General features: G+C 38.2%; 2 protein-coding genes across 4 annotated transcripts in view; one reads left to right on the forward strand and one right to left on the reverse strand.

Annotated features, from left to right (window-relative positions):
* Positions 1 to 12947, forward strand: part of SLC25A12 (solute carrier family 25 member 12) — a 671031-nt gene that overhangs the window by 447089 nt on the left and 210995 nt on the right. The gene's annotated exons all lie outside the window — the stretch shown is intronic.
* HAT1 (histone acetyltransferase 1) overlaps positions 9880 to 12947 on the reverse strand; it is a 68518-nt gene continuing 65450 nt past the window's right edge. For all 3 annotated transcript variants that reach the window (XM_050751351.1, XM_050751350.1, XM_050751352.1), the window contains exons 10-11: positions 11454 to 11570; positions 9880 to 10326 (exon numbers count right to left, since the gene is read on the reverse strand). In XM_050751351.1, coding sequence (XP_050607308.1) covers positions 10159 to 10326; positions 11454 to 11570 — 285 coding nt within the window. In that variant the 3' untranslated portion in view covers positions 9880 to 10158. The remainder of the gene's footprint in view (positions 10327 to 11453; positions 11571 to 12947) is intronic.

Below are 12947 nucleotides of genomic sequence, written 5' to 3' on the forward strand. Positions count from 1 at the left end.
CTAGTCTCAAACTCCTGGGCTCAAGCGATGCTGCCACCTTAGCCTTCCAAAGTGCTGGGATTACAGGCATGAGCCACTGTGCCTGACACTATTTGCTGGACTTTCTAAGGAAGATACCCATTTTTATCACAACCAGTCACATAGGCATATAGAATAAAAGACAGCAGACTAGGCAAGTCACACACGAAAGCATAGGAATGCACAATAATATTCATGTCTTTATTGCAGTCTACTGTGCATTCTCTCTCTTCCTTTTGCCTTCGCTCCGCACCTGTTTCTCTTCTTTCTTTTATTTTTCCCTCTCTTGTAAAATTACTTATTTTCTTGTGGCTTTTTTCCCTTTCCCTCATGAAGTGGTGATATTGGTTATCTTCTCATATTTTTCCATTTTTGTTTACTCTTTTGCTATATTTATGGTTCTGTGTTTGCTGTTACGTTCTTAGTGGTTTTGATTTAAAATATTTGGTCCTGTAGGACTGTGTGAGGCCAGTGCCTATGGAAAGCAGTTTGATCATTAATATCAGAGGATGAAAATATTTGTAATTTTGCCATTTCCTGCATATAAGTATGAAATAGTGTTCTTTAGTCAGTTAGCAGTTACACAAAAGAGACTGCTATAAGAATCTCTGAAGTGGAGATCATGAAATGAGAAGGGATTTAATAATAGAAAGAGAAAACTAGCTGTATGTCCCTTTCTGCCCTCCCACTCTCCACCTCCACTCCCCAAACTGGCTGAGAAACTAAGCAGTAGTGCATTTTTTAACTTCTTCGCTCGCCTCTCTCTGAACACATTCTATATTCAAGACTGAAACTGTTGAAATAAGAGGGCAGATGCTGCCACGACCTCTCTTCCCATTGAACCGAGCTCCTCTGTGCTCACCCCATCCACTTTAACCCAGAGAATAACCTGTCTGGAGTGCATTCTCCTCATCTAAAGCATGCACAAACATCACTGCATTTTCTTTTGCTTGATGAAGGATAAAGGAAGAAAGCGGCAGCTGCTCTAGGAGCAGACAGCAAACAAGCCTCTCTGTGGTAGCCCCACGGCCTTCACAAAAGGTGATTCAGAGAGCCGGGCAAACACACACATCCAGCCCAAGGCTTCCGCACAGATTCACCTGCCAAAATTGTTAATTAAACATGTAACGAGCTATCCAGGTGAACTGAGAGTCTAAAGCACATGTTCCAACTAGTCTTTTATTAAGATGGAGGAGCGAGGGTATGGTTGAAGAACTAGAAATGGCTTCAAGATCACCTAATCCAACTCTAACCCTACCCCTTCTGATTTTAAGATAAAGACAGTGAGACCCAGGGAGGTTATAGAAGATTTATTCCATTTCAAGCCTGTATATATTTTAACACTGGAGGTTTTTAAAAACAATTTTTTACATTAATACAGCACTTCTTGCAGCATCTTACACACAAGAGCTCAGCAGATATTCATAAATGATGATATTATACTTTTATTGCATTACATTTCTCCACTGAGTTTATGGGAAGCCCAAAAAATTATGAAGTATGTTTTTCAGAGCTTTGGTGACTTATAAAACCAGTGTATCAAAGATGGAGACAATTTGCTTTGATAACAAATTTTTTCCAGATTCGTCTTTTACCAAGTAAAGTACATGGTAAATTATGATTCCTTTGAGAATCAGTTTCCAAAGAAAAGAATTGAGTATTGCTCTTTTTTTTCCTAAGAAAACTTTCACTATTTTTGGTGAATTCTACCTGGTCGGAGTCAGGTGGAGCACAGTTCCATTGTTTAAAGGTGCCATTTGGTTGCTTCAGGTAAACTTTTATTTTAAAAATTTCCTGGATTTACAGTTTTATTTGACAATAATATGGAGCTTCAGTGGCAGAACAATATACCTGTAGTAATATTAAACAGATTTTTATATCAAAGACATATATAGTGGAAAAATAACCATACAATTATAACAAGGTTTACAATGAAAAGCAATAGGTCAGGTGCAGTGGCTCATGCCTGTAATCCCAGCACTTTGGGAGGCTGAGGTGGGTGGATCATCTGAGGTTACGAGTTCAAGACCAGCCTGGCCAACATGGCAAAATCCCATCTCTACTGAAAATACAAAAATTAGCCAGGCATGGTGGCCTGGGCTTGTAGTCCCAGCTACTCTGGAGGCTGAGGCAGGAGAATCGCTTGTACCCGGGGAGGCTGAGGTTATAGTGAGCTGAGATAGCACCACTGCACTCCAGCCTGGGTGACAGAACAAGACTCCGTGTCAAAAACAAATAAACAAAGAAACAAACAAAAAACAATTCAGCATCAGTGCTTTGAAGATATTGTTCCGTTATCTTTCAACATGCAGTATAACTGATAAACTATAATGCTGAATCCCCCCTTCCTCCCCCAGGTTGTCTGCGTTTTCCCTTATGAAAGCTTTTAGGATCTTAATTTTATGCTGTGGATTCTGAACTTAATAATTTGGCCTGTGAGTTGATCTTTTTAGCTAAGTAGTAGCAGTACAGTGGTTGAGAATCTAAGTGAGTTATATTGCATGGGCCAGATTTCCAGCTCTGCCACTTACTTGCTGTGTGACCTCGGTCAAGGTAACCTTCCTAGGCCTCAGTTGAGGATACAAAGTACCTCAAAGGGTTGTTAATGAGAATTCAGATAACTCATGCAAGTGCTTAGCCAACAATAGAAAGTGCTCAGTAAATGTTAGCAATGCTGCTCAAACTTCAGGGAGCTCTTATAATAGTCTGAAGATTCATTTCTTCAACTTTGAGGAATTATCCTCTTCCTTTGGTTATGTTCTGTTTGCTTTTCCTCTCTGAAACGAAAATTATTGGTTATTGCATTTCCCACATTGATCCTCTGTTTTATCTTTTTTTCTCATATTTTCTGTCTCTCTTTTTGATATTCTGGGAAATTCCCTCAACTTTATATCTCAGTCTTTCTGCTGCTTGAGTTAGAGCAATCATTAAACACTTAAAAAGATACAGCAGGTCAGGCAGAGTGGCTCATGCCTGTAATTCCAGTACTTTGGGAGGCCTAGGCAGGCTGATCGCTTGAGCCCAGGAGTTCGAGACTAGCCTGAGCAACATGGCGAAACCCCGTCTATACCTCCCCCACCCCCCCAAATATATATATATATATATATATATATATATGTGTGTGTGTGTGTGTGTATATATGTGTGTGTGTGTGTATATATATATATAAAACTAGCTGGGCATTGTAGTGTGCGCCTGTGGTCCCAGGTATTTGGGAGGCTGAGGTGGGAGGATCGTTTGAGCCCAGGAGGTGGAGATTGCAGTGAGCCAAGATTGCACCTCCGCAATCCAGCCTGGGTAACAGACAAGGACCTTGTCGGTCAATCAATCAGTCATACAGGTTGAAAGAACCATACAGAGAACACCTGTATTTAATTCCACCTATATTCGACACTTTTACGAACTTTGTCACATTTGCTTTATATGTATATATACACACACATACACGCCCCACATACACAAACATATTTTTCTGGACCATTTGAATGTAAGCTACAAATGTCATGACCCTTTGCTCCTAAATGCTAAGGCATATGACTCTCAGGAATAAAGACATTGTCCTGCATAATGACAGTACCATTATTACAACTCTGAAAATTAACAAAATTCCTTACCAATTGTGTCCGTAATTTTCCTTCTGTTGGCTGGGCGCTGTGGCACACGCCTGTAATCCCAGCACTTTGGGAGGCCGAGGCGGGCAGATCACAAGGTCAGGAGACCGAGACCATCCTGGCTGACATGGTGAAACCCCACCTCTACTAAAAATACAAAAAATTAGCCAGGCGTGGTGGCGGACGGCTGTAGTCCCAGCTACTCAGGGGGCTGAGGCAGGAGAATGGCGTGAACCCGGGAGGCAGAGCTTGCAGTGAGCCGAGATCGCACCACTGCACTTCAGCCTGGGAGACAGAGCAAAACTCCGTCTCAAAAAAAAAAAAAAAATTCCTTCTGTCTCAAATATGTGCAAAATCTACCAAAATGTAAAATGTCCATACCTTTTCACTCAGATATTCCATCACTATTCATCCTACATATACACTCCCACATATATAAAATGGTGTATACAAAAGGCTATTCGCTGTGGCATTGCTTGTAGTAGGAGATAGGAAACAACCTAAATGTCCTTTAATACAGTATTGGGTCAAACATTGACATCGAGCTATGGAATATTATACCGTTGTTTAGCATTAAGGTGTTCAGAACCGAAGTAACATGTGCTGGTAGAGATATGCATTAACTGGAAAAGATACTCAGAGTACTGCATGTAGTATATCAGTATTTGTGTTTATAATAGAAATGGATGTTTGTAGACTGATAATTCTGGGGGATAAAAGAGAAACTGGTAAAAATAATTGTAAACAAGTGAACTGGGTGGCGGTGTGGGAGGATAGTTTATTTCTCATCAAATACTTTCATAAATTTTAAATTTTTTTTTACTTAGAAAGTCCATGACTGCATTGATTTTTTTTACTATGTATATGTTACGTTATTTTTAAAAATCGTGCTTAAAGTAGATGGATATTCAATCCCAGAGAACAATGATTCTAAACCAAGGATGATTTTGTTCCCCAGAGGACATGTCTAGAAACATATTTGGTTGTCACAACTAGTGGTGGGGGTGGCACTACTGGCATTTTAGTGGGTAGAAGCCAGGGATGCTGTTAAACATCCCACAATACATAGGTCAGCCTCACACAAGAAAAAATTATCTGGCCCAAAATGTCAGTAGGACTGAAGCTGAGACACCCAGAAATACAGTGATTTGTAAGGATGCAAAGGTTTGAGAAGAGCTAAGCCAAGACTAAAGGAATAAACAGAAAGGTGCATATGCCTACCATTCAAATCATTGTGCATTTAAGATAAGGCCAGGCACAGTGGCTCACGCCTGTAATCCCAACATTTTGGGAGGCAGAGGTGGTGGATTGCTTGAGCTCAGGAGTTGGAGACCAGCCTGGGCAACATGGTGAAACCTTGTCTCTACCAATAACAACAAAAATATATAAAAATTAGCCAGGTGTGGTGGCACTTGCCTGTGGTCCCAGTTACTTGGAGGGGCTGAGGATGCAGTGAGCCGAGATCATGCCACTGCACTCCAGCCTGGGTGACAGAGTGAGACCCTGTCTCTAACAACAACAAAAAAAGGTAATTCAAATTTCTGGCCATGAAAGAGATGGTTGGAGAAGTCCAATATGCTCCTGTTTGCACAGAATTTATTCAAATTGGGACATTATAAAGTTCCCACAACCTTAGTTTATGGTGATAATTTTAACTGTTGTAAAGGTAGTAGAGTCACTTTAAGAGTGAGGTTAGACTAATGTCCACGACTTCTAGGACTTTCATCTACTGATATACTTGTATATGTATGCATAGCACATATACAGTAGGCATTGCAGCATTGTTTGTAAAGGAAAATATTGGGAACAACATAAATATGTTACTGGTAGAGTAACTTATGATATATCTACACAATGGAATACCATGCTGCCATTAAACAAGATAGCTCAAATAATCTCCAAAATAAAAGTAAAAAAGCAGTTAGAAAACGTGGGTCATCACATATACATATGGTATATAAAAAGTATATATACAAACATGCTCCCTTATGCATGTATCTCTGAAAGATACACAAGATATTGGTAACTGGTTGTTTCTGGAGGAATGCAGAGGAAGTTTTCACTGTATGCCCTGTTGCTTTTTATTTCCATATGCATACTTCCTATTGAAATATCATATATACGTAAACACAGCTCTGCCCAACTCAGTGAGTAAACTAAATGCACTGTATACTTCCACCACACCTCATAAGACAAGAATGAAATATTTTTAATAGAAATGTAAAGGCATATGGGAACACAGAAAAGTTGAAGATTAAATGTTGAGAGAAAATGAGTAACTTCAGGCCATACTTCAAGAGGCATTGATAATTTCAGTCATTGCTATCAAACATACTCTTAAGGTTTTTTGTGTTTTTTTACTTTTTTCTTATTTTTAGAGATGGGGTCTCACTATGTTGCTTAGGCTAGTCTTGAACTCCTGGACTCAAGCCATCCTCCTGCCTGAGCCTCCCAAGTAGCTGGGACTATAGGCATGTGACACACCAAGTCCAGCTTTCTTGCTTTTTTTTTTTTTTTTTTTTTAGAAGACAGGGTCTGGCTCTGTCACCCAGGCTGGCGTACAGTGGTGTGAACATAGCTAACTGCAACCTTGAACTCCTAAGCTCAAGCGATCCTCCCACCTCAGCCTCCCAAGTAGCCTGGCTTGCACCACCACGGGTATGCACTACCAAGCCTAATTTTAAAATTTTTTGTAGACGGGGGCTTGCTATGTTGCCCAGGATGGTCTTGAACTACTGGCCTGAAGCAATCTCCCACTTTGGCCTCCTAAAGTGTTGGGATTACAGGGACTAGCCACCGTGCTTGGCCAAACATACTTTTCTTAATACTTGCTCCTCTAAAAGTCCCTCTTAGGAACAGCCTAGTGGGCTGGCATGCTTTACTTGGCTGGTCTACTTGATGGAAGATGAGATGGAGTAGAAGTAAGGAGCCTAGTGTATATTCCTGGCTTTGCCACTTACTTGTAGTGTGGCCTCTGGATTTATTGTCCATTTATAAATTGACAGTGTAGATTGCAAAACATATTTTTTTTAAAAAACAGATAATTCATATCAAGGAAAAGATTTTACACACATACACACAATTCAACCTTCCCAGTAAAATAAATGTAAATAAGATATTGTATCTATGGAAACAACAAACATCCCACGTCATTGAAATTCTGTTAAAATTGCATATACATTCACATCAGGTAGTATTTTAACGATTCTGCAAAATATGGCATGTTTATGTAATGAAGCCATAGACATATTCTTATCCTTTAACTCAGTTAACTAAATTTCCCAGGCAATGATTTTACAGATACAAATATATACCTGCACAAAGATATACTACTATGTTCCAAGTATATACACAGAGATATACAAATGCAAAAATAATTTTATTTGGAAGAAATCATGAGTACTTTATTAAATCAGTATTTAATGGTTAAACTGCCTTTTAAATTCTAAGAAAAATAACTTAAGAACTAATTTAAGGAATTAAATCAGTTGACCTCTAAGGTGTATGATTCTAATCTTATTATCAAATATGGCCTTGGTAGCTTTGCTGCCAGCTTTTCTCTAGTAGGCAAAGATGGCAGTCGATCAGCTCTGATAGATTTTCAGCCTAGACAAGGCTCTAGTACAACAAACTGGGCCCCCAGCAATTTGGAGACAATCAGGGACACAGTCCTTTTTCCCTTCCTTCTCACACAAACTATGTCACATATAAACTATGAATATCCTTGTGTGACTTAGAAAAGTGTTTATTTTAGACATATACCACATCTACACCCACATCTGAGTATAAAAGTATAAGGGTAAGGAGAAAGGATATGAAAATGACAAGCACAGAACCTAGAACAGGGAAGGAGTGAGCCTAGAGATGATTCTAGTACAACCTCAGTTTTACAGATGAAAAACCTGATGCTCAGAAGGAGATATATGTAAAGAAAATGCAATTTGTAGAGGACAGGGAAAAAGTAAATTAAGAAGCCGGGCACGTTGGCTCAACGCCTGTAATCCCAGCACTTTGGGAGACCAAGGAGGGCAGATAATTTGAGGTCAGCAGTTCGAGACCAGCCTGGCTAACATGGTGAAACCCTGTCTCTACTAAAAATACAAAAATTAGCTGGGTGTGGTGGCTCAGGCCTGTAATCCCAGCTATTTAGGAGGCTGAGGCAGGAGAATTACTTGAACCCGGGAGGCAGAGGTTGCAGTGAGCTGCATTCTAGCCTAGGCAGCAGAGACTTCATCTCAAAACAAATAAACAAAAGAACAGGAAAATCAGCATCACATTTTCTTTCTGTTTTTTATACAAAAAAAACTTGAAAGATAATTGGTTTAGATGGTATTGATGCTTTCCTCAGAGCTCATCTTTAAGTATCAATTGTAAACTGTCGATAACAAAATTAAAAATTAACCAATTTAGATGAAAGACAAATTCCTTTCATTTCAGAAAGGATTTTAACTGAACTAGTTCATTTTATCTGTAGCAAATTATGTACACAGATATAATCTCTCAGAAGTCAACAAGTTTTATCTGTATACAGGCTTCTAAGATGAGACGGTTTGAAACTTTTATAGCTCCCTCATTTTAAGAGAATAGTGGTACTGTTGGTATGCTGCTGGTCACAGCTATTTTGTGTCCAGAGGCTACCAGTTACTTTACTTCTCTGACAGATTTTACTGATGGAAATTGATCAAAGGACAAGACAATGCCTGTCCAACTTGGGATTTTGCCCCAAGCATCCATCAAATCAGATTTTTAAAAGTAAATTTCAACTTACATCCTGCTTTTGTTATATAATAACTGGTTTACTAGCACACATTATAAATTTTTACTTTGAATGATTCTGTTTCCAGCTATTTATACTCTACTTCATTAAAAACAAAACTATATTAAGCAGTTTGTCATTATTTTTTCTTGCTGTATTTCAATACCTTGGTAACCTTACAGCAAATCCTAATAGATGGGCATTTCATTTTACACAAGACATATTTTAATAATGATGTGTAAATTGGATTTTTATACACTGATTTGTATCTTCCTATATTTTTACTTATAGAATGTTTATGCTAACTTCTAAGTTATCTTCAAATAATATTTGATGCCAAAATTTTAGCTTTTAGGCTGTATCTAGTTTGATTTCCTTCTCTTAACTGCCTTCCAGAACAGTTAATAGGATTTTATTTAAAACAAAATAAAACCTATACTAATAACATTTCCTATTATGAAAAATCAGTAAGAACTTAAACAAATTTACAAGGAAAAAACCAAACAACCCCATTAAAAAGAGACATGGACAGACACTTTTCAAAGAAGACATACATGTAGCCAAGAAGCATATGAATAAAAGCCCAACACCACTGATCATTAGAGAAATGTAAATTAAAACCACAATGAGATACCATCTTACACCAGTCAGAATGGCTGTTATTAAAGTAAAAAAATAACAGATGCCGGCAAGGTAGTGGAGAAAAGGGAACACTATATTATAAACCGTTGGTGGGAGTATAAATTAGTCCAACCACTGTGGAAAGCAGTGTGGCAATTCCTCAAAGAGCTAAAAACAGAACTACCATTTGACCCAGCAATCCCATTAGTAGGTATATACTCAGAGGAATATCAATCATTCTACCATAAAGACACATGCATGCAAACATTCACTGCAGCACTATTCACAGTAGCAAAGACATGGAATCAACCTAAATGTCCATCAGTGACAGACTGGATAAAGAAAATGTGGTATATACACACCACAGAATACTATGCAGTCATAAAAAAGAACAGGATCATGTATTTTGCCAGGACATGGATGCAGCTGGAAGCCATTATCCTTAGCAAACTAACACAGGCACAGAAAACCAAATACTGTATGTTCTTACTTAACAAGTGGGAGTAAATGATGAGAACACATGGACACAAAGAAGGGAACAACAGACACTGGGGCCTACTTGAAGGTGGAGGTTGGGAGAAGAGCAGAAAAATTAACTATTGGATACTAGGCTTAGTACCTGGGTGTTGAAATAATCTGTATAAGAAACCCCCGGGACACTAGTTTACCTATGTAACAAACTTCCACATGTATCCCTGAACCTGAAAGTTAAAAAAGAAAGAAAAATCATATTGAAAAAATAAAATTACCAGGATAACCTTAAAGAAATGTTTTAAAGGTGTCAGATGTAAAATCTTAGAAGCAAAGTGTGGAAGGAATGATAAATATTTAAGAATGAGGTTTATTGTAACTATTTAAGAATCATATCACACATTAACATATCACAACTAAGCATTTATTATACTGTTTAAGAAGGGAAGCAATTGCAGTAGTATTTCAGAAGCTATATCTTTTTTTAAATGCAATATATGCTCATAAACTCTAAACAGTATTTTAAAATATACAATCTCTGCAAAAGAAAATATTCAACTAAAGATAGATAACTTTTAGTATAAGCAAAATGTCACAAGATTTTAAAATTAAAGTCATCAGATTTTTCACAGCACATTGTACAGAAAATTTGCAAGCTTCCTGTACGGAACAGTATAATCTTTACTCTTGAGCGAGTCGCTCAATAACACGCCGGTAATCTTCCACTAGTTCCTGAAAACTCTCTTCCAGCTGTTCATGTTGCATGCTTATTTCTATTTGGTTCATCTGGTTTGTCAGTTCTTCTGGTCTGAGACATTTTCTCATCTTAGCAAGATCTCTCTGCTTTTTCTAAGTGACAAACAATTATTTGTTAGATTAAGAAAGCAAATATATTTCCTTATAGTCTTACAATTTTAAGTCTCCAATGTTAAAACGAAGAATACTATGAATACGCCCAAACTTGTCCCTGTGTTTTTTTTTTTTAAAGGAAGCTTAAATGTAATGTTAACCATGAATTGCAAACTCTCTAAAAAGAGTTAACAAGAAGACCTGGTATTTGTGTCCAATGATGGTAAATATAGACATGTGACTAGCAGCCCCTCCAAAACTTTAAAGAACTCTGGGCAGTATAGACACTCAAATATTTGTTTAATAAATACAAGACATTAGCTAAAGAAAGACAACTGAGATTAAGTGCTATTATTCTTCATTTTACTATTCAATCATTAATTAATTACATTTTAAATTCCACCCAGTGAAGTACTTGTGGGCCACATGCTAATTTTAACATTAACTGTTAGAAATGTTTCAGAAACACAAATGGGAAACTGTTATACTTTAAAAATATATTAATGAGAATTTGAGTCTTTATTAAGTTCCAGACATACATTATCATACTAAACCCTCCCTGTTTAACTGATACCGCTATGCTGAGGAGTTTGCAACAGGGAGCTGGTAACAACTTTTATGCAGGACACTGTGTCAAAACAATACTGTGTCAGAGATGTTTAGGATGGGACTGGAGGACTGGGCAGCTACTGCAGTAGTTGAAGCCAGAGTTGATGAAAGCCTAGATCAAGTCAGCAGCAGCAGAGACGGAGAGGACAGGGCAGATTTAGGGGAGAAAATAGTGGGTGATATGAGGAAGGAAGAATGAAGAATAACTCCAAGATTCCTGGTTGGGTGGCATTATGCAAAAAAATATGAAGCTTTCATGTTTTGGATATACTGTTCTAGAACTCCTGGGCCCAAGCGATCCACCTGCCTTGGCCTCCCAAAGTGCTGGGATCACAGGTGTGGGCCACCACGCCTGGCCATGAGTGAGAATTTTTATAAATAACTGGAAGAATATTTCTACTTTTGTAAAAGTTAATTTTACAAAATGACTTGGACTCTCATACATTGGCATTTGGTAGCTTTTCTTCTGTTTTAAACAGTGAAAAGAATACAGTGTTTAAGATTCTTGAAAGTCCTACCTTATATGGGCTAATTAGTCTTCTTTTAATATCCAGTCTATAGCTTCTGTATTGTTCAGCATCACTCATGTCAGTTACTAGTAGTCGAAGAATTTCATAAACCCTTCTAGCATGTTGCTAGAATGAAACAAAAGAAAATGTGAACATTTTCAAAGTAAAAATAATGACACAGGATATATTTTCGAAGTAAAAAAATATACATATACACAGGATACATTTTCAAAGTAAAAAAAAAGAACACAGGATATATTTAATATCTGCCATGAGCAAGGAATTGTGCTAGATACCAGAGGAAAGGCAATAAAAGTAGTTGCCCTCAAGCAGTCTAGTGGGTAACACAAATGATTGTGGTATGGATAATTTAATGTGGCACGTTCATAGTTCACTGCAGCCTCAACCTCCTAGATTCAAGCCATCCTCCCACCTCAGCCTCCTGAGCAGCTGGGACCATAGGCATATGCCACCACACCCGGCTATTTTTTTTTTTTTTGTAGAAATGGGATCTCACTTTGTTGCCCAGGCTGGTCTTCGACTCCCAGCTTCAAGCAATCCTCCTGCCTCAGCCTCCCAAAGTATTAGAATTACTGGCGTAAGCTACTGCCCCAGCCTTGGTGACAGATTTTAAATAGGAGAGTAAGCAACATGCACAAATTTTGAGTTTTAAATAAGTCACTCTTTCAGCTACGTAGAAATGGTAGCAAAAAGAAGTACAGAGAGACCAATCAAGAAGCTGAGTTATTACATCAGATAAAAAACCATGAGGGCATGAACTGGAACAGCACAAGTAAGAAGACCAAGGGGACAAGGACTCTAGAAACATATGAGAGGAAAAACTGACTTAGAGAAGGATGCAAAAAATGTGAGTTTTCACAGCCTAGGAGAGAGATGGGAGGCAGCAGAAAATAGAAAATCTGAAGAAAATTCTAGTCTAAGGGCAAGGATTTAAGCAATGTCAGTATATAGGTAAGAGTTAAAACCATAAGGTTGGTTAAGGTCACCTGAAGAAAGCATATACAGTGATAAAAGGAGAAAAGTCAGAAACCTGGTAGTACAGTGACAGTTAAAAAGCAGATAGGGCTGGACATGGTGGCTCATGCCTGTAGTCCCAGCATTTTGGGAGGCCACGGTGGGCAGATCGCTTGAGCCTAGCAGTTTGAGAACAGCCTGTAGGAACCCTGTCTCTACAAAAATTAGCCAGGTGTGGTGGCGTACCCCTGTAGTCCCAACTACTCGGGAGGCTCAGGTGGGAGAGTCATTTGAGCCCAGGAGGTTAAGGCTGCAGTGAGCCGTGATTACACCACTGTACTCCACCTCAGATGACAGAGCAAGAGACCCTGTCTCAAAAAAAAAAAAAAAAAAAAAAAAAAGAAAAAAAAGAAAAAGAAAAAAAAAGACAAATAGTATCAAGGAAATATCAGAAGAATCAGGAAGTTTTCGGTAGCACTGAAGCCAAAGGAGAACCACAGTTTTTCTGTTGGTGTTGTTTCACTTGTA

Source organism: Macaca thibetana, chromosome 12 (assembly GCF_024542745.1).
Source record: "Macaca thibetana thibetana isolate TM-01 chromosome 12, ASM2454274v1, whole genome shotgun sequence".
NCBI lineage: Eukaryota > Metazoa > Chordata > Mammalia > Primates > Cercopithecidae > Macaca > Macaca thibetana.